The 20,293-nt window shown below is 42.7% G+C and overlaps 1 protein-coding gene across 3 annotated transcripts in view; it reads right to left on the reverse strand.

Moving 5' to 3' along the window:
* Positions 1-20,293, reverse strand: part of SLC4A4 (solute carrier family 4 member 4) — a 238,703-nt gene that overhangs the window by 26,366 nt on the left and 192,044 nt on the right. For all 3 annotated transcript variants that reach the window (XM_058192187.1, XM_058192186.1, XM_058192184.1), the window contains exons 16-20: positions 16,789-16,977; positions 12,602-12,715; positions 10,406-10,567; positions 2,802-2,980; positions 1,687-1,759 (exon numbers count right to left, since the gene is read on the reverse strand). In XM_058192187.1, the coding sequence (XP_058048170.1) occupies positions 1,687-1,759; positions 2,802-2,980; positions 10,406-10,567; positions 12,602-12,715; positions 16,789-16,977 (717 nt within the window). The remainder of the gene's footprint in view (positions 1-1,686; positions 1,760-2,801; positions 2,981-10,405; positions 10,568-12,601; positions 12,716-16,788; positions 16,978-20,293) is intronic.

The raw sequence follows: 20,293 nt of genomic DNA on the forward strand, positions 1-20,293 counted from the left end.
TTCCACTTATGACTGTATGACTGTAACTTTGTTGCTGGTAATCCTTATGATTTATATTGATATATTGACCATCATTTGTGTTGTAAATGTTGTACCTTGATGAAGGTATCTTTTCTTTTATGTACACTGAGAGCATATGCACCAAGACAAATTCCTTGTGTGTCCAATCACACTTGGCCAATAAAAATTCTATTCTATTCTATTCTATTCTATTCTATTCTATTCTATTCTATTCTATTCTATTCTATTCTATTCTACTCTACTCTACTCTACTCTACTCTACTCTACTCTACTCTACTCTACTCTACTCTACTCTATTCTATTCTATTCTATTCTATTTGAATCCCACCACTGGTTATGACCATAATTGAGCCTGGCATAATTGAGTCATGTTAGTCAAAAAGTGGCTTGCCCAGATCTAATTTTATGACTTCTGCGGTCTTTAAGCAGCCCCATTGTTGGCTAAGGCAAGTTTTTTTTTTGCCGGAAACGGGACGTAAACAAGGGTTTCCACCAAACCATCGTAAACCGGTCATATGACCGTGGGATGCTGCAATCTGCTATAAATGCAGGCCAGCTCCCAAGTGCCTCAAATACTAAGTGGCCAGTCATACGCTCTACAATTTTAAAACACTCTGCTGGATTATATGGATTACATAAAACAGCCCATTTTATGGTTATTTAAGATGTGCTTGTAAAGGCAGCCCTCGACGTACAACAGTTCGCTTAGTAACCATTCAAAGATACAACGGCACTGAAACAAAGTGACAATTTTTCACACTTACGACCGCTGCAGCATCCCCATGGTCACATGATTTACATTCAGATGCTTGACAGCCGACTCACACTTATGACGGTTGCAGTGTCCCGGGGTTATGCGATCCCGTTTTGCGACCTCAAAGTCCATGGGGAAGCCAGATTCACTCAACAACCGCCTTACTAATTTAACAACTGCAGTGATTCACTTAACAAACGTGGCAAGAAAAGCCGTAAAATGGGCCAAAACTCGTTTAACAAATTTCTCACCTAGCAACGTAAATTTTGGGCTCAATTGTGGTCGTAAGTTGAGGACTAGCTGTGTTCTGCTTTTATTGGATACTGTCCAGAGTCACATGCATGAGATGGATGGCTATATAAAGGATTAGACAGACAGACAGACAGACACAGACTGACCGACATGAAATTTGATTAAAAATTTGATTAAATAAATAAATAAATTATAGAATTCTGGATAGGTACGATTTTTCATTCATCTTGATTTGGAAACCTGGTTTTCTTTTGTAAATGACAATAGTATTTTGTTGTTGTTGTTGTTCTGTTTTATCCAGGTATAACTTTTCCAAATACAGGGGATTTTAACTTAGCAAAAACCAGCAAGGACAGAAAACAGCCCAGGATTCCCCCTAAATTCGGTGATCATACTATCTGGTCGCAAAAACATTTTCTGCACAAATGCCAAGGCAAAATTTCTACACACTCTGTGATTCCTCTCCTGTTGAGTATATTTCTCTGTTCTTAAAATCATAGCGATGGTGTTTCGATATGCCTCTTTAATGGTTTCGTTTTAGTCCTTTCAATGTATTAAAAATATGTCTCCTTTTTTGAAATTCCTAGCTAAGCGCTTATTATTGCAGAATTCTATGAAGGGTGGGGAAGAGATAAGCAAACTAAAATATATATATTTACCTTCAAGATGGGGGCCATGAACACCGAAACGCCTGTCAGAAGGAATACGATACATCCAGTCACTCTCTGCTCTCTGAAATCAAACCCAGGAATAGCATAACCAATTCTTATTTGAAGGACATTTTATTAAACAAATCGTTGTAAGTCGAGGACTACATGTATACCTGACATGAACTTACAATATCTCCAAGGTTTCAGGAAGAAAAGAACTTTTTTTTCGTTTTTTGGCCACTATAATTTGTTTCAAAGAAGGACTTGGTGTCAAGTACAAGCAACCAGAACCACTCATGAATAGTCTCAAGCAGAAGCTTTATTGCTGGTCACCTATGTTACGAGAATCTCACCAGATTGACTGCATTCTCTTAGGAATGGTTCATGGACTTGGGGGAGGTCAGGCCTGTGTTGTTTTCTCCAATGCAAAGACTCTAAGCTTGGTCCCTTTTTAACGCCTCCTTCCAGACTAGTTAGAGATTCCACCACGTTCTGCATGCTAATACAGAAATAATCTACTGTATCAAGGAACCACCAAGAACTCTCCCACCGATCCGGACAGGGCAAGCCGCTAGCATATGAAGGTAAGAGCAAACCCCATTCCCTTCTAGCACTGATAATGTTACCTAGTTCGGTAATGAAAAATCTTGCAAGGAAAAAACAAAGCTCAGAGAGCATCAGGAACACCAGAGTCCTCATCCTCCTTCTCTTCCTCTCCACAAACACCACTATCTTCTAACACTGATGATGTTACCTAGTTTGGTAATAAAACATCTCACAAGAAAAAAACCCAGCTCAGAGAGCACCAAGGACCCCACAATCCTTCTCCTTCTCCTCATCCTCCTTCTCTTCCTCTCCACAAACACCACTCCCTTCCAGCCCTGATGACGTTACCTAGTTTGGTAATGAAACATCTTGCAAGAAAACCCCCAAGCTCAAACAGCACCAAGACCCCCAATGTACTCCATATTATCTATGTCTAAGACTCATAGCTCTAAGCTGTGTTTGATCCCACAGTTCAGAGAAAAATACAGCTTGTAGTTTCTGGCCTGTGAAGAATGCCATGCTAGGCAGCTTCTTAGAATACTTAGCATTCAATCTCTTTTCCCATCAGGTCAGCATACCTAACTCCCAAAAACTTGGGTTGTTCGCCAGGCGCCGAGGTCTCCGTTTCCATCTTCAAACTGTCAATGTGAGCGATGGAGATCACGGTAGCAGCAACGTACCAGGGCAGGCCCATGAAGGAACAGATGATCATCAACACAGCCACCCAGAATAGATCCAGGTGATATCCAGCACCTTTCTGCAAAGGTAAGAAGGGAAAAAGGAAGAGGAAAGTTAATTTTTAAGTGTGAAGTTTTTGCGGTGAGGATGGCAACCTAGTTGTTCTGTCCTCCTCCGCCTCCATCCGAATGATGGCTTAATTAGCCGGCACTATCAGCTCTGGCGGCAAAAGAGCCAGCGTCTGCCAAGAGCCCTCGCTATTTTCCACAACGCTGGTGAGTCACAAACTTCAGCTCTAGTCAATCAGTGGATTTGCCTGTTACAAAGAGACACAGCAGCTCTCGCTGCCTTTTATATCCTGTGGGGTGTGGCTCCATGACTCAGCACTTCCTAGGCCTGCCCCTCCCCTGCTTCTGTTGTTCCCTCCTCTCCTGCCTATGAAACCTAGGATTCAACCATGCCTGATTGCCATCAGCCGGGTCTGGAGGCATGGCCTGGGGGGGGGGAAGAGTCTGGGGATGGAGGCCTCATTATTTCTTCCACCTGGCCTGCTTCTGGCTCCTGGAGCTAAGCCAGGGAAGCCAGTGCTCCCGAGGTAAGTCCTGACAGCCCTTCCCCCTCACTGTCCAAGTCACTTTCTGGCAGCAGGCCCGGCTCCAAGTCATTTCCGGGCATGGGGCCAGGTTCGGGGGCTGGAGTCACAACACTAGTGGAACTGAGATGCCGGCTTTGAACAATATTCTAAATTAGGATAAAATAGGATTAGGTACTTTGAGGTTCAGCACGTCGTGAGATCCCGGATCACAGGTGGCATTCAGCCGGTTCAGACCGGTTTGGGCGAACCGGTAGCGGAAATTTTGAGTAGTTCGGAGAAATGGCAAATACCACCTCTGGCTGGCCCCCCCCTCCCACCCCTGCCATTCCCTATCCCATATTCCCTTGTTTTTTAGCTCAGCTGGTTCACACGGCAGAATGGATTGCCGCATCTCAGCTGAGCTAAACAACAGCTCAGCTCCCCAGCGCTGACATCGAGGGCGGTTTTTGAGTGCTGCGTGCGAGAACAAAGCGCGCTCGCATAGAACCGGTAAGATAAGCTTTGGAATCCCATCACTGGCCCAGATGTTACCTGAACTTGTTGTGTGTCATGTAAACCACCACAATATGCTATAACATGATTTTTTGGGGGGGTGTATAGCCTTTGATGTGAACACAAAAAACAGTATTAAAAACTGTAAGCTTAAAGAGGCCTTTCTTTAATTCTATTCTATTTTCTATTTCTATTTATTTAATTTATATACCGCCCTTCTCCCGAAGGACTCAGGGCGGTTTACAGCCATGGTAAAAAGTACAAATCAAAAAGTTTAAAAAGCATTTAAAAACTAATTAAATTAAAGGCTGAAAGAATTATAATAAAACTATATTAAAACCCCAATAAAAAAACTTCATTAAGCCAGCCCTGCGCAATGGAACAGAAAGTTCTTTAGCTCGCGGCAAAAGGTCCAGAGATCAGGAAGTTGATGTATCTTCGGAGGCAGTTCATTCCAGAGGGCAGGAGCCCCCACAGAGAAGGCTCTCCCCCTGGGGGCCGCCAGTCTACATTGTTTGACCGACGGCACCCTGAGGAGACCCCCTCTATGGGAGCGCATGGGTCGGTGGGAGGCTACTGGTAGCAGCAGGCGGTCTCATAGATAACCCGGTCCTATGCCATGGAGCGCTTTAAAGGTGATAACCAACACCTTGAATTGCACCCGGAAGAGCACCGGAAGCCAGTGCAGCTCACGCAGGATAGGTGTTACATGGGAGCCTCGAGTTGCTCCCACTATTACCCACGCGGTTGCATTCTGAACCAGTTGGAGCCTCCGGGTTAAGGGTTTTCTTCCTTGGGGACCAAAGCCTATCCTTTTAACTCTTCAGAGGCTTTGAATTTAAATGGGAAGATATCTGGAGAGACTGTCCACCGGTTAGCATCTTCAGGCAGTCCTCGACTTAGGAGCCGACGGGGACCAGCATTTCTGTTGCTAAGCAAAGCAGTCCTTAAGCGAGTCATGCCAGATTTTGCAACTTTTTGCCATGGTTGCTAAACGAACAACTGCAGTTGTTAAATAAGCCACGTTGTCGCTTCCCTCGCTGACTTTGCTTCTCAGGAGTTTGCTATGCGCCTAAATTTTGACCAAGTGACCATGGGGACGGTGCCCTGGTTATAATTAGAAGGATTAATCCACACATCAATTTTTTTTTTCAGTGCCATTATAACTGTGAACTTTCACTAATCAATTGGTTGCAAGTCAGGATGACACACACACAAAAAAAACCACACACACACACACACACCCCAAGAACAGTTCTGTCTAAATGCCTTTACATAACCTTTTTAAAAATTCAGTTCAAAGAAGAACATATTAACAGAGTAACACGACGGAATAACAAGAGGTGAATCCAGCTTTCCCCATTGGACTTTGCTTGTTGGAAGCCTACTGGAAGCTCACCAAAATTGATCACATGGTCCCAAAAGGTCTATGGAGTTAGAATATAGAAGAACAGAGTTGGAAGGGACCTTAGAGGTCTTCTAGTCCAACCCCTGCTCAAGAAGAAGACCTCTATACCGCTTCAGATAAATGGCTGTCTGCTTAAAAACCTTCAGTGTTGGAGCACCCACAACTTCTGGAAGCAAATCCTTCCATTGTTTAATTGTTCTAATTGTCAGAAAATTTCTCCTTAATTGTAAGTTTTCTCTCCTTGACTAGTTTCCAAATGAACGGACATAAACTTAGATACAGAATGGCTCTAGCTGTAATGTAAGAAAATGGGTAGAAGTCATGGCTTTATTTATTTATTATATTTAGTGTATGGCATCAACAGAGGTCAAACTGATATACACATTAAAGCGTCAGCAAATCAGCATTTCTACGGAACAGAGTAGAGTAGAATAGAGTAGAGAATTCCACTGTTTAATTGAGAGGCCTTCAAACTTGGCAGCTTTAAGACTTGTGGACTTCAACTCCCAAAATTCTGGGAATTGAAGTCCACAAGTCTTAAAGCTGCCAAGTTTGAAGACCTCTGGTTTAATTGTTCTAACTGTCAGGAAATTTCTTCTTAGTTCTAGGTTGCTTTTCTCCTTGATTAGTTTCCATTCCGGTTGCTTCTTGTCCATTTACTGCCAGCTTATCGAGTATTTAGGAAGTGAGGGCTTGGCAGCATAAGGAAACAACGACTTAATAGTCGGTCATCAACACCCCAATCAACAACTAGAAAGCCACATACAACCAGGCACCATATCAATACCCCACACAGAAAAGCCCAAAGCATAAATACTGCTAGAGAGAACTTCCCTGAGGATGGGCTTCGGCACAAGTCCGAAAACTCAGAAGACTAAACCTCTGGTCCCAATGAACCACCATCTAGATTGGATCCTGCAGTATAAAGAGAGCTACACAGATGGTTCTAATCCAGTGGTGAAATTCAAATTTTTTTTTTACTACCGGTTCGGTGTGGTATGGCTTGGTGGGTGTGGTGTGACTTGGTGGGTGTGGCAGGGGAAGGGTACTGCAAAATCTCCATTCCCTCCCCACTCTAGGGGAAAGTATACTGTAAAATCCCCATTCCCTCCCCACTCCTGGGGGAAGGATATTGCAAAATCCTTCATTCATTCTTGGGAGGAGGATACTGCAAAATCTCCGTTCCCTCCCCACTCTGGGGCCAGCCAGAGGTGGTATTTGCCGGTTCTCCGAACTACTCAAAATTTCCGCTACCGGTTCTCCAGAACCTGTCAGAACCTGCTGGATTTCCACCCCTGTTCTAATCTCAACTTTGCTCCCACAGCAAAATATGCTGAGAGATACCAAGGGAGAAAACTTTACAACAAGAACAACCAAATAAGCACCATTTTTTTAAAAAAAAAATCCAAAGTGGCCCTTTGCATCTGAAACATGTGAAAATAAGATACTGTCAGTTAAGACATTTAAAGTGCTAAGTTTCTCTTCAGCCCATCAGGATGTCGAGGCAAATTAAGTGAAATTCAGAATTCACCTGCAAATGATGGAAATAAATATAGCTTTTGGAAGAAACGTAGCCTAGGGCAGACACTCTAAAAACCTTGAAAAGAAGTTAATTAGCACCAAGATTTGCATCTTGTTCTTGTCCCCCTTTTTTTTCTTTCACCGTGTAATAGGGGTGTCATTTTGTTCTCACATTCTGTGCCGTATCTCTGCCTTAAAATAAAAATAACACCTTTCTTGCCAGTATTTCAAGTAAGGGACGAAGAATAAAAATTCAACCCAGTGAAGATCACAGGACAAAAAGAATGGATCAAAGAACTTTGGAAACACGCAGAACTTGGGAGAAGTAGAAAAAAGAAAGAAATGTATCGATAGGGGAAATACTATTGAACCTCATGCATTTTGTATTTTGAGTGTATTAACAGCTGCAGGGAGACCATTAAGTTGATGGAGAGCAGATTCAAGGGAGAACATTGCTTTCCACTGAAAATATATACTTATTTTGCCCATCTGACGTCTTTATACCAAATCTTAAAACATAATAAAATTATTTTAAAAATTAGCGCGACTCTTCTGAGTCCCTGGTCTGATTTCTGGTTGTGTGATTGACTGGCTGTAGTTGCTGAGTCATTTATTTTATTTATTTATTTAGTCAATCATATATAAGATAACAGATAAAAGTATAAACATAATTTGGATAAATGAAAAGAGTAAGTAAAAAAGGAATATTAGAACAGGGACGTTAGGCACGCGGGTGCACTTATGCACGCCCCTTACAGACCTCTTAGGAATGGGGTGAGGTCAACAGTAGACAGTTTAAGCTTAAAGTTTTGGGGGTTTGGGGAAGAAACCACAGAGTCAGGTAGTGCATTCCAGGCATTGACAACTCTGTTGCTGAAGTCATATTTTCTGCAATCAAGTTTGGAGCCCTTTGCCTTGAGTCTGTAACTATTATTTGCTCGTGTATTGTTGTGGTTGAAGCTGAAGTAGTCATTGACAGGTAGGACATTATGGTAGATAATTTTATGTACTATGTTTAGGTCAGACTGAAGTCAGCATAGTTCTAAGTTGTCTAAGCCCAAAATTTGGAGTCTGGTGGCATAAGGTATTTTATTGCGGGTAGAGGAGTGGAGGACTCTTCTCATGAAACTTTATGTCCGATATGCAGTGCGGGTTCCAGACAGATGAGCTGTATTCAAGAATACAACCGTCTGTGTGATGTAAATTAACACTGGTGTTGTTGTTCGGATGTCTTCCGATGATGCCATGGTCTTGCTTGCAGCGTCGCTGTTTGTTGGTCTTTAAATGCTGCCTTTGGGATTGCGGTTGATGTTGTTCTTGCAACCTAAGTGGTTGGTGGATTGGGTTGGTGGGACTGTGTCTGTCCATTGATGCATTGGAATTCCCTTTCTTATCCTTATCCTGAACCTGGACTGCAGTAATTCAGATCCAGCATGATCTTTGGTGCTTCTGAATGCGTCTTCCTCCATCTGACCTTCTCTGTTCTTTTTCCTGTGGGGATTCTGATCACACATCCAACCACCTGCAAAGATTCTGAATTGCCAGCCTACAAAAACCAACCTGATTTTTCCGAGCACTGTGGTTGGTAAGTTCCACATTTGGAGGGGAAAAAAAATGCTAAATCAGACACCGAGGTGAAATAAACGAGGGATCAATTGATAAATGTTGATTTCGCAACGATAAAACAGCTGGCGGAATTCAAAGATATTTCCTTCCAGGCTGAACAGTTGATCCAGCTGTGTTTCCTGATTCAAAGCCAAGACAAAGCCCGTTTGTATTTCTTCAGAAAGCATTCCTCACTCTTTTACTTAGGGGCAAATGCTAAGTGACTCTGGAGGAGCCATGTTGTTTTAATCCCATGTCTGTTCCAGTCACACAAAACGCAAGGAAGGAGGCGGCGGGTGTCAGACCTCGAAATGAAGATCAAAAAAGAAGCCTCTGGAAAAGGCGAGATACCTTCTCCAGATTATTTGGGAGAATTATATTCTCCAAAGCACCTGAAGGCAGGAAAAGAAGTAAGGGATGGAAACTAATTTCCATCTAGATGTCTTGAAATCTTCTAGAATTTGGGATTAAAACCTCATCATCTTAATCTTTCGTAATTGTTAAGGCTTTCATGGAATAATTATCTAAAACAGGGGACTCCAACCTTGGCAACTTTAAGACTTGTGAACTTCAACTCCCAGAGTTCTGGGAGTTGAAGTCCACAAGTCTTAAAGTTGCCAAGTTTGGACACCCCCTGGTCTAAATGCACCATAGGTTCAATCAGAATAGAACTGGAAGGGACCGTGGAGATCTTCTAGTCTAGCCTCCTGCTCAAGCAGGAGTCGCTATACCATTTCAGACAAATGGTTGTCCAGTCTCTGTACAATGATGGAGACCCTACCACTTCTAGAGGCAAGCCGTTCCACTGGTTAATTGTCCTCACTGTTAGGAAGTTTCTCCTTAGTTCCAGGTTGCTTCTCTCCTTGATTAGTTTCCATCCATTGTTTCTTGTCCTGCCTTCTGGTGTTTTGGAAAATAAATTGACCCCCTCTCCTCTTTGTGGCATCCCCTCAGATATTGCAATACTGCTATCATGTCACCCCCTATAGTCCTTTTTTTTTTCTCTCTAGAATGCCCATACCCAATTCCTGCAACCGTTCTTCATATGTGTCTTGTCTGCCAGGCCCTTAATCGTCTTAGTTGCTCTTCTTTGCACCTTTTCCAAAGTCTCAACATCTTTTCTATAATGTGATGACCAAAATTGGATGCGCTATTCCAAGTGTGGCCTTACTAAAGCTTTATAAAGCAGTACTAATATTTATATTTGCAGATCCCTCGCATACTGGACATAAACTGTTTCAACTCCTACCCTCAAAATGACGCTATAGAGCATTGCACATCAGAACAACTAGACATAAGAACAGTTTTTTCCCGAAGGCCATCACTCTGCTAAGCAACTAATTCCCTCAACACTGTCAAACTATTTACTGAATCTGCACTACTATTAATCGTTTCATAGTTCCCATCACCAATCTCTTTCCACTTATGACTGAATGACTATAACTTGTTGCTGGCAATCGTTATGATTTATATTGATATATTGACCATCAATTGTGTTGTAAATGTTGTACCTTGATGAACGTATCTTTTCTTTTATGTACACTGACAGCATATGCACCAAGACAAATTCCTTGTGTGTCCAATCACACTTGGCCAATAAAATTCTATTCTATTCTAATACTTCACATGAGTTCAATTCTATGCCTCTATTTATACAACCAAGGATTGTATTAGCTTTTTTGGCTGCCGCCAAACCCTGTTGGCTCATATTTAATAATGCATCCCTCAGTGCATATTATTTTAAGCAATAAACTGCTTCCAAGGAGACCTCATTAGGTCTCAGAACAGTTATCTGCACCAATCTCCTGGAGAGATCTACCACAATGTACTCTTAAAACAATTTGGCCCATCCCTGTTCCAATCTTGCATAACAAGGCACCAACCTTCAGCTTGTGCTCTTTACGGTTGACAATAACAGCTGTGATTTGCTGGTCCATGAAGATGAGGATGGTAACCAGGAGAGCAGGAATAGCTGCGGCCAGATATACCCACCATGGGTTTCCTCCGAATGGTGTGATAAACCAGCCTCTATCTGAGTTTGTTGGCTTCACAGGGAAAAAGACAGAAAAGGGCAATCAAAAAGACGCTTAAAAACATTTCAAGTCAAAGGAAGAGTTTCTGAAGTAAACCCAAGTTCACACAACACACAAAACCCACAAACGTTGCAAGGATGGGCCGAGGAATACTTCCTTTGCATTTTCAGATCCTCGTATCCCGCTGCATTTTTTTTTTCTTTTTGCGTTTGCACTTCCCATTATTTATAGGCATTGTCAGTGACAAAAGCAGAGAAAAAAAGCATGCACAATGAAACCCACAATGAAAACAACATAGCTAGTTTTGCAAGAACTGGATCTGGGATGGAAGCATCCAACTGTCCACCAGATGGCAGCCAAGAGATGGGGACTTCTGGGTCTTTTTGCTGCCATCTAGTGGTCACAATTGAGGGACGCGGTGGCTCAGGGGCTAGGACGTTGAGCTTGTCGATCGAAAGGTCGGCAGCTCGGCAGTTCGAATCCCTAGTGCTGCTGTGTAACGGAGTGAGCTCCCATTACTTGTCCCGGCTTCTGCCAACCTAGCAGTTTCAAAATACGTAAAAATGCAAGTAGAAAAAATAGGGACACCTTTGGTGAAACGGTAACAGCGTTCCGTGCGCCTTTGGTATTGAGTCATGCCAGCCACATGACCCCGGAGACATCTTCAGACAGCACTGGCTCTTCGGCTTTGAAACAAAGATGAGCACCGCCCCCTAGAATCGGCAATGACTAGCACATATGTGCGAGGGGAAACTTTACCTTTACTGGTGGTCACAATGTTTATTTTTTTCGGACCAGAGCTGGTAAGTGCTATGTTCGAGCAAGATTCATGCAATCTACTCTATTATTCCTGCAGTATGGAATCTAGATTTCCTGTAAGAGGTAGCTGGATTGCACAGAAGACTGCCCAAGGTGAAGTTATGAGTTATATGTGATTTTTACCCTCAGTCTTAAAGGTGTTCCTTAAAGATCTGCAGAAGTGAAATTTAAACAGAAATTGCCAAATCTATAGAAGCTATCATATTAACCAAATTTAATTTCTAAAATAAAACTTTTTTTAAAAACAACAACCACCACCACCCTACAAATTAGCATTGTCTTGCTGTGGGTCCTTATTCTGGCAAAACTCACTTCTTGATGCTTATCCCATCACCTCTGCTCAAAAGAACAGGTAATCCTTAACTTACGACCACAAGTCAGCCCAAAATTTCTCTTGTTAAGTGAAACATTTGTTAAGTGAGTTTTGCCCCGTTTTACGACTTTTCTTGCTATGGTTGTTATGTGAACTGTTGAAATTGTTACGTTAGTAACATGGTTGTTAAAGGACCCAGATTGTTGGGGGGGGCAATAAGTTGACTTTGTAAATATACAAATAGAATGAGACTATCGCCTTATACACTGTAAGCCGCCCTGAGTCTTCGGAGAAGGGCGGGATATAAATATAAAAAAAAAAAAATGACTCTGGCTTCCCCATCGACTTGGCTTGTCAGAAGGTCACAAAAGGGGATCATGTGATCCCAGGACACTGCAACCGTCATAAATACGAGTCAGTTGCCAAGTGTCTGAATTTTGATCACATGACCTTGAGGATGCTGCAACAGTTATAAGCGTGAAAAGGTCAAATATCGCTTTTTTCATTTCCTTTGTAACTTCAAATGGACACTAAATGAACGGTCGTAAGTCAAGGACCACCTGTACTGAAAAACTTCTTCTAATTGGTCAATGGTTCACTAAAGGTAAATTCCCCATTGGTGCTTTGCATAGTATAGTTGTCCCAGTGGTCTACAGCAGTAAATAATAGAGACACGAATCATGATCCAGGTGTACAATGAAGTCATACTTTGATATGATTATGCAATTGATTATAGGCTGCAAACATCCCAGAAACCACAGTGTGGTAGCAAAGAGCTGGTTTTATTGTGTATATCCTTGCTGCCATCTACTGGTCATCTTGATTTTGCAGCCTAGCTTTGATCCTCCTCCTCCTCCATGTATTGTAATTCTTTGCCTTCTTAAACAAAATGGAGGAGAGACAGTTTAACATACCTTGAATTCACTTGGCACAAGAAGTTTTGGTGTATCGACACCGACCAGAGCATCGATTCCACAGAAAATCAGAATAGAAATGACGATGGCAAAATCACTGATCAATTTCCTTGCCTGAAACAGAAAGAGAAACTACATCAATGGCGGTTTAAACTTGCCTGTTTTAAGGACCTGACAAATATGCACAAAAAAGAAAAACTGAAAATAGCAAATAGCGAATCAGCAACTAGAAACCCCAGCAGCTCTTTCCGTCCAGCTGAAGAACATTCCAGAAGATGCTGACATCCTGATGGGCAGACAAAATAGACTGGATTACAACATTCCCACCTCAAAGTGCCCTTCCCACCAAACGTATTCATAATCCTGATTTTCAGGATCTCTTCAATTAACTGTATCCAACTTGTGAAAAGCTGTGCAAAGCTGAATGAGAATTTGGAAGAACGGAGCATGTGTACAAGAAAACATTCACAGAGTATGGAACAATAGCCCTTGCTTTTTTAAAAAAAAGTTAACATTACTGAGTGCAATTCAGTGCACAATCAAACATTAGAATAGAATAACAGAGTTGTAAGGGGCCTTGGAGGTCTTCTAATCCAACTTTCTGCTCAGGCAGGAAACCCCATACCATTTCAGGCAAATGGTTATACAACATCTTCTTAAAAACTTCCAGTGTTGGAGCATTTACAGCTTCTGCAGGCAAGTTGTTCCACTGATTAATTGTTCTCACTGTCAGGATATTCATCCTTAGTTCTAAGTTGCTTCTCTCCTTGATTAGTTTCCACCCATTGCTTCTTGTCCTGCCTTCAGGTGCTTTGGAGAACAGCCCGACTCCCTCTTCTTTGTGGCAGCCCCTGAGATAGTGAAAGGCTGCTATCATGTCTCCCCTAGTCCTCCTTTTTATCAAACTAGACATACCCAGTTCCTGCAACTGTTCTTCATATGTTTTAGCCTCCAGTCCCCTAATCGTCTTTGTTGCTCTTCTCTGCATTCTTTCTAGAATCTCCACATTTTTTTTACATCGTGGCAACCAAAACTGAATGCAGTATTCCAAGTGTGGCCTTACCAAGGCCTTATAAAGTGGTATTAACACTTCACGTGATCTTGATTCTATCCCTCTGTTTATGCAGCCTAGAACTGTGTTGGCTTTTTTGGCAGCTGCAACACACTGCTGGCTCATATTTAAATGCTTGTCCACTAGGGCTCGAAGATCCCATTAATCTTACCATGCAAAAAAAAAGGCATTTTATTAAGAGAGTAGCTCAGTTTTTACAAAATCTTATTATCCCTCCCAAGAAAAGGATAATAATAATTTTTAAAGATACTCTTTCCATACCTTTCCATCCATCAGATATCATTCTAAACATGGCAAGCTGTTACCAAAATTCTAATCATTCCTTGTTGGTTAATTTGGCTCTGGTCCCAGAAATGTTATCTTAGTGCTTAGGATTCAAATGCCTTCGGTACTTCATAAATCAAAGGAGGAAGTAATAAAACATTTTTCTGCAACATACTATCTTTTATCTAAGTCCAGTCTTAAGGCTTACAACAGTATGCAGTGAACCACGCTGGGTTAAAATAAACTTAAAATGCTCAGGTAGTAACATTGCTATTTGAGCAAAGTTCATATATAAACTTAGTGGTTTATAAGGCACAAGGAAGGCTGGAATAAGTGTACCAATAGAAGAGAATATTTGTAGTTTAATGTTGAACTGTGAGTTTTTTGGCGCTCTCTTACAGATGTAACACTGATGATATTAGCTAGTTGGGTAATGAAATGTTTGCAAGAAAACAACTAAGTTCAGAGAGCACCCAGGGACCTACAGAACTGAGTGTCTCCTCTAAATCCCACCTTAACTAAATACTCATGCTGTCTGATTCACAATACAGAGGTGTGCTGCCACGATACAAGTGGATAGACTACCACATTGGCACTCGTGTCTGTACGTGCACCATCCACCCTCAGACTTACTGGCTACTGTAGGAATTTAGCACCCACCCCCCCTCCTAGAAGAATGAAATATTTTAAAAAATATTTAAAAAGGCAGAATATATTTCCCTGGATGAGAAATGGAGAAACATGTTTTAAAGACAAAGCAGCTTCCTGACTCCCCACCACCTTTGTCAATGGGCCATTAAAAGCCTCAGCTAAACTCACTCATTCTCCCCACCTTTCTCAATGGGCCATCATCATCTGCAACATAATAGAACCCATCTAGAACAGAAACTCACCACATGGCACCTGGGAAGATTACATCAGCCAGCAAGGCTAGCTAAGACCCCCACCCACTGGGAGTCTGACAACCAATCAGGATACTCTTCCTGTGCCCCAGAAAGTTCAAAGCTCAGAAAAAGCATAAAGCCAGGGAGCACACAGGATCTCAGCCCTTTTCTGTTCAGGAACTCAAGCCATGTGATCCTGACCACCATTAAACCATCTTTCCAAGCAGCCTCCATGTTTCCAGTGTCTTTGTCCCCACTTGGAACTGAACCCAGATGGATATTTCTTCCAACACTACAATGAGGAACAGCTGCAATGAGGAGAGTCATTTGTCTGAAATGGTATAAGTCAATGATGGCAAAAAGGGAGCGAGCACTCATTGGGGCTGCAACCCCAATGGCATTGGACCGGGTTACTTACGGGACCGCCTGCTGCTACCTATTGCCTCCCATAGACCAGTGCGCTCCCATAGGGAGGGCCTCCTCAGGGTGCCGTCGGTCAGACAATGCCGGCTGGCGACCCCCAGGGGGAGGGCCTTCTCTGTGGGGGCTCCTGCCCTCTGGAACGAGCTGCCTCCAGGGATACGACAACTCCCTGACCTCCGGACCTTTCGCCGCGAGCTAAAGACATTTTTATTTCGTCACGCAGGGCTGGCCTAATAGTTTTAATGGGGGTTTTTATTAGAATTTTTAACTTTCAGGCCAAATTGAATTAGTTTTTTAAACAATGTTTTTAACTTTTGTATTATTTGTATCTCTGTTTTACTCGGCTGTAAACCGCCCTGAGTCCTTCGGGAGAAGGGCGGTATATAAATTGGAACAATAAACAAATAAACAAACAAACAAACAAACAAACAAACAAACCCAGAAGAGGGGCTGCTCAGTAGGCATGCGCGTGCCGGAAAATGAACTTCTGGTTTCCAGTAGGCACATGCGCGCCGGCCAGCTAGTCTTCTGATTACTGGCACGCATGAGATCAGCTGGACGGTGCGGATGCTCACGCCGGAAAATGGAAGACCAGCTCTTCCAATTTCCGGCACTGCCGCACGGACGAAGGCCAGCTGATTGTCGCGCACACATGCGCACCCGAAACCCAAAAGAGGAATGGGCGATGCCACGCGGGCCAGGCGACACTTCAGGCATGCATGCCATAGGTTTGCCATCAAAGGTATAGGTTCTCCTGCTTGAGCAGGGGGCTGGACTAGAAGACCTCCAAGGTCCCTTCCAGCTCTATTCTATTCTAGGTCAGGTATTGTGGGAGCTCCATCACTGGAGGCTTTTGAGAAGAGATTGGACAACTGGGATAGTCTGGAATGGTATAGGGTCTCCTGCTTGAGCAGCAGGTTGGACTGGAGGACCTCTGAGCTCCCTTCCAGCTTATTCTATTCTATTCTATTCTATTCTATTCTATTCTATTCTATTCTATTCTATTCTATTACTCTATTCTACTCTACTCTATTTGTCTACTCCTCTCTACCTATTCTCTTCCCTTCTCTTCTCTCTTCTCTCTATCCTATCCTATCCATCATTTAACTCCTATTCTTTCTATTCTATTCTATTCTATTCTATTCTATTCTATTCTATTCTATTCTATTCTATTCTATTCTATTCTATTCCATTCTATTCTATTCTATTCCATTCCATTCCATTCCATTCTTCTATTCTACTCTACTCTACTCTACTCTATTACTCTACTCTATTCTATTACTCTATTCTACTCTATTCATCTACTCCTCTCTACCTGTTCTGTTCTGTTCTGTTCTGTTCTGTTCTGTTCTGTTCTATTCTATTCTATTCTATTCTATTCTATTCTATTCTATTCTATTCTATTCTATTCTATTCTATTCTATTCTACTCTACTCTACTCTACTCTACTCTATATACGAAGTTAAATCTTGACCTTGATCAAATGGTGCTGGATATACTGGAGAAATAGCTGGGAAAAACTATTATGAAATCACATGACTTACAATGGTTGGGAAATAACGACTGGTCTTGAATTTCTTCAAAGCCATGGAGCAGGTGTAGGTTCCCAAAAAGAGAATGCAAGACATGAGTGTGATGTCAGGGACGTATTTGCAATTATTCCCCAGGAGGACTCCTCCATATTGCAAGCATTTCTTCTTGGTCAGGGATGACCATTCAATTGTATCGTTGTGCTGCAAAACCCAAGAGAGAGAGGGGGGGGGGAAATGGCATCTTTAGAGCAAACATTCTCCTTTTCTCCCTCAATGCTAGATTCTGTGCACTTTGGTTCACTGCACCCGTCATAAATATGGGACACTGCACCCATCATAAATACGAATAACCTGCCAAGGGTCTGAATTTTGATCGTGGGATCAGCGGGATGCTGCAACGGTCGTAAGTATGAAAAGAGGTCCTAAGGCATTTTTTTCAGTGCCATTGTAACTTGGAACGGTCATTAAGTGAATGGTTGAGTGAATGGTTGCAAGTCGAGGACTGCGTGTAGCAATATAACCTTTACTCTTCAGGAGTTATGGAGCTGCAGTCTCAACATGCTTGACAGGTCCCAGCCTTGGTATAATGCAGGGGTCTGCAAACTTGGCTCCTTTAAGACTTGTGGACTTCAACTCCCAGAGTTCCTCAGCCAGCTTTGCTGGGAATTGAAGTCCACAAGTCTTAAAGGAGCCAAGGCCGTGATAGCTCAGGCTGGTAAGAAGCCTGTTATTAGAACACAGCAGCCTGCAATTACTGCAGGTTCAAGCCCGGCCCAAGGTTGACTTAGCCTTCCATCCTTTATAAGGTAGGTAAAATGTGGACCCATATTGTTGGGGGGGCAATAAGTTGACTTTGTAAATATACAAATAGAATAAGACTATTGCCTTATACACTGTAAGCCGCCCTGAGTCTTCGGAGAAGGGCGGGATATAAATGTAAATAAATAAAAAAAAAAGTTTGCAGATCCCTGGTATAATGCATGCGAATCCCAGCATTTTATGAATGAGCGATTAATTAATGACTTTGGGACACAGCAACGGTCATAAATAGGAACAGTTATCAAAGATCTGAATTTTGATCCCGTGACCGCCGAGATGCCGCAAAGGTCGTAACTGTGAAACACAGTCGTAAGTCACGTTTCTCAGTGCCGTTGTAACTTTGAACGGTCGCTAAGTCAGCTGTTGTGAAATCGAGGACTTCCTGTACATAGCTCAACCTTCTGAATGCATAGATACCGTATATACTCGAATATAAGCCGATCCGAGTATAAGCCGAGGTCCCCAATTTTACCCCAAAAAACTGGGGTAAACTGGGGACTCGAGTATAAGCCGAGGGAGGGAAATGAGGCAGCTACCGGTCGGGGAAACCCTCCCTCCCTCAGCCGAGAAGGCTGGCGGCTCCCGCCCGCCTCTCACTGCACCGGCAGGGCTTCCCCGCGCTAATGCAAAAGCCCGCCAAGTTTGCGCCATCCGGTATAATGTGAAAAAAAGAAGAAAAAAAAAAACTCGAGTATAAGCCGTATAAGCCGTATAAAACACAAAAAACGTGCTGAAAAACTCGGCTTATACTCGAGTATATACGGTATTCCACTCCCCGAGCTACTGCCTATTCAACTGGGAAGAATTTTTTTATTGTTCAACTGGGAAGAATTTTTTTATTAGCCTAAAAGTGCTAAAAAGCATTCACACCCTCTTTGCATCAGATCGCAATTTTCACAGGTATCTTTTCAACAACGTAACTAAAGGGCCTCTGGTGGCTCAGACTGGTAAGACAGTCTGTTATTAACAGCAGCTGCTTGCAATTACAATTCAAGTCCCACCAGGCCCAAGGTTGACTCAGCCTTCCATCCTTTATAACAGGGGTGTCCAAACTTGGTCCCTTTAAGATTTTTTGATTAACTCCCAGAGTCCCTCAGCCAGCAAAGCTGGCTGAGGAACTCTGGGAGTTGAAGTCCAAAAGTCTTAAAGGGACCAAGTTTGGATACCCCTGCTTTATAAGGTAGGTAAAATGAGGACCCAGATTGTTGGGGGGGCAATAAGTTGACTTTGTAAATATACAAATAGAATAAGACTATTGCCTTATACACTGTAAGCCGCCCTGAGTCTTCGGAGAAGGGCGGGATATAAATGTAAATAAATAAAAAAAAAAGTTTGCAGATCCCTGGTATAATGCATGCGAATCCCAGCATTTTATGAATGAGCGATTAATTAATGACTTTGGGACACAGCAACGGTCATAAATAGGAACAGTTATCAAAGATCTGAATTTTGATCCCGTGACCGCCGAGATGCCGCAAAGGTCGTAACTGTGAAACACAGTCGTAAGTCACGTTTCTCAGTGCCGTTGTAACTTTGAACGGTCGCTAAGTCAGCTGTTGTGAAATCGAGGACTTCCTGTACATAGCTCAACCTTCTGAATGCATAGATACCGTATATACTCGAATATAAGCCGATCCGAGTATAAGCCGAGGTCCCCAATTTTACCCCAAAAAACTGGGGTAAACTGGGGACTCGAGTATAAGCCGAGGGAGGGAAATGAGGCAGCTACCGGTCGGGGAACCCCCCCCTCCCTCAGCCGAGAAGGCTGGCGGCTCCCCCGCCCCGCCCTCTCACTGCACCGGCAGGGCTTCCCCGCGCTAATGCAAAAGCCCGCCAAGTTTGCGCCATCCGGTATAATGTGAAAAAAAGAAGAAAAAAAAAAACTCGAGTATAAGCCGTATATACTCGAGTATAAGCCGAGGGGACGTTTTTCAGCACAAAAAACGTGCTGAAAAACTCGGCTTATACTCGAGTATATACGGTATTCCACTCCCCGAGCTACTGCCTATTCAACTGGGAAGAATTTTTTTATTGTTCAACTGGGAAGAATTTTTTTATTAGCCTAAAAGTGCTAAAAAGCATTCACACCCTCTTTGCATCAGATCGCAATTTTCACAGGTATCTTTTCAACAACGTAACTAAAGGGCCTCTGGTGGCTCAGACTGGTAAGACAGTCTGTTATTAACAGCAGCTGCTTGCAATTACAATTCAAGTCCCACCAGGCCCAAGGTTGACTCAGCCTTCCATCCTTTATAACAGGGGTGTCCAAACTTGGTCCCTTTAAGACTTTTGGACTTCAACTCCCAGAGTCCCTCAGCCAGCAAAGCTGGCTGAGGAACTCTGGGAGTTGAAGTCCAAAAGTCTTAAAGGGACCAAGTTTGGACACCCCTGCTTTATAAGGTAGGTAAAATGAGGACCCAGATTGTTGGGGGCAATAAGATGACTTTGTATATAATATACAAATGGATGAAGACTATTGCTTAACATAGTGTAAGCCGCCCTGAGTCTTTGGAGAAGGGCGGGATATAAATGCAAATTAAAAAAAACAAAAAAAAAACTGTACAGCCCAGAGGGAGCAAAAGGACTTTGCCATCTTCACTGGACTAAGTTCTTGTTTTTTCCACTCAGAAGTGATAAGACCACCCGTGTGCTGTTGCACTTCTGATTTTATAAAAAACGCACGGGTATATTTTTATAT

Source organism: Ahaetulla prasina, chromosome 8, assembly GCF_028640845.1.
Source record: "Ahaetulla prasina isolate Xishuangbanna chromosome 8, ASM2864084v1, whole genome shotgun sequence".
Taxonomy (NCBI): Eukaryota; Metazoa; Chordata; class Lepidosauria; order Squamata; family Colubridae; genus Ahaetulla; species Ahaetulla prasina.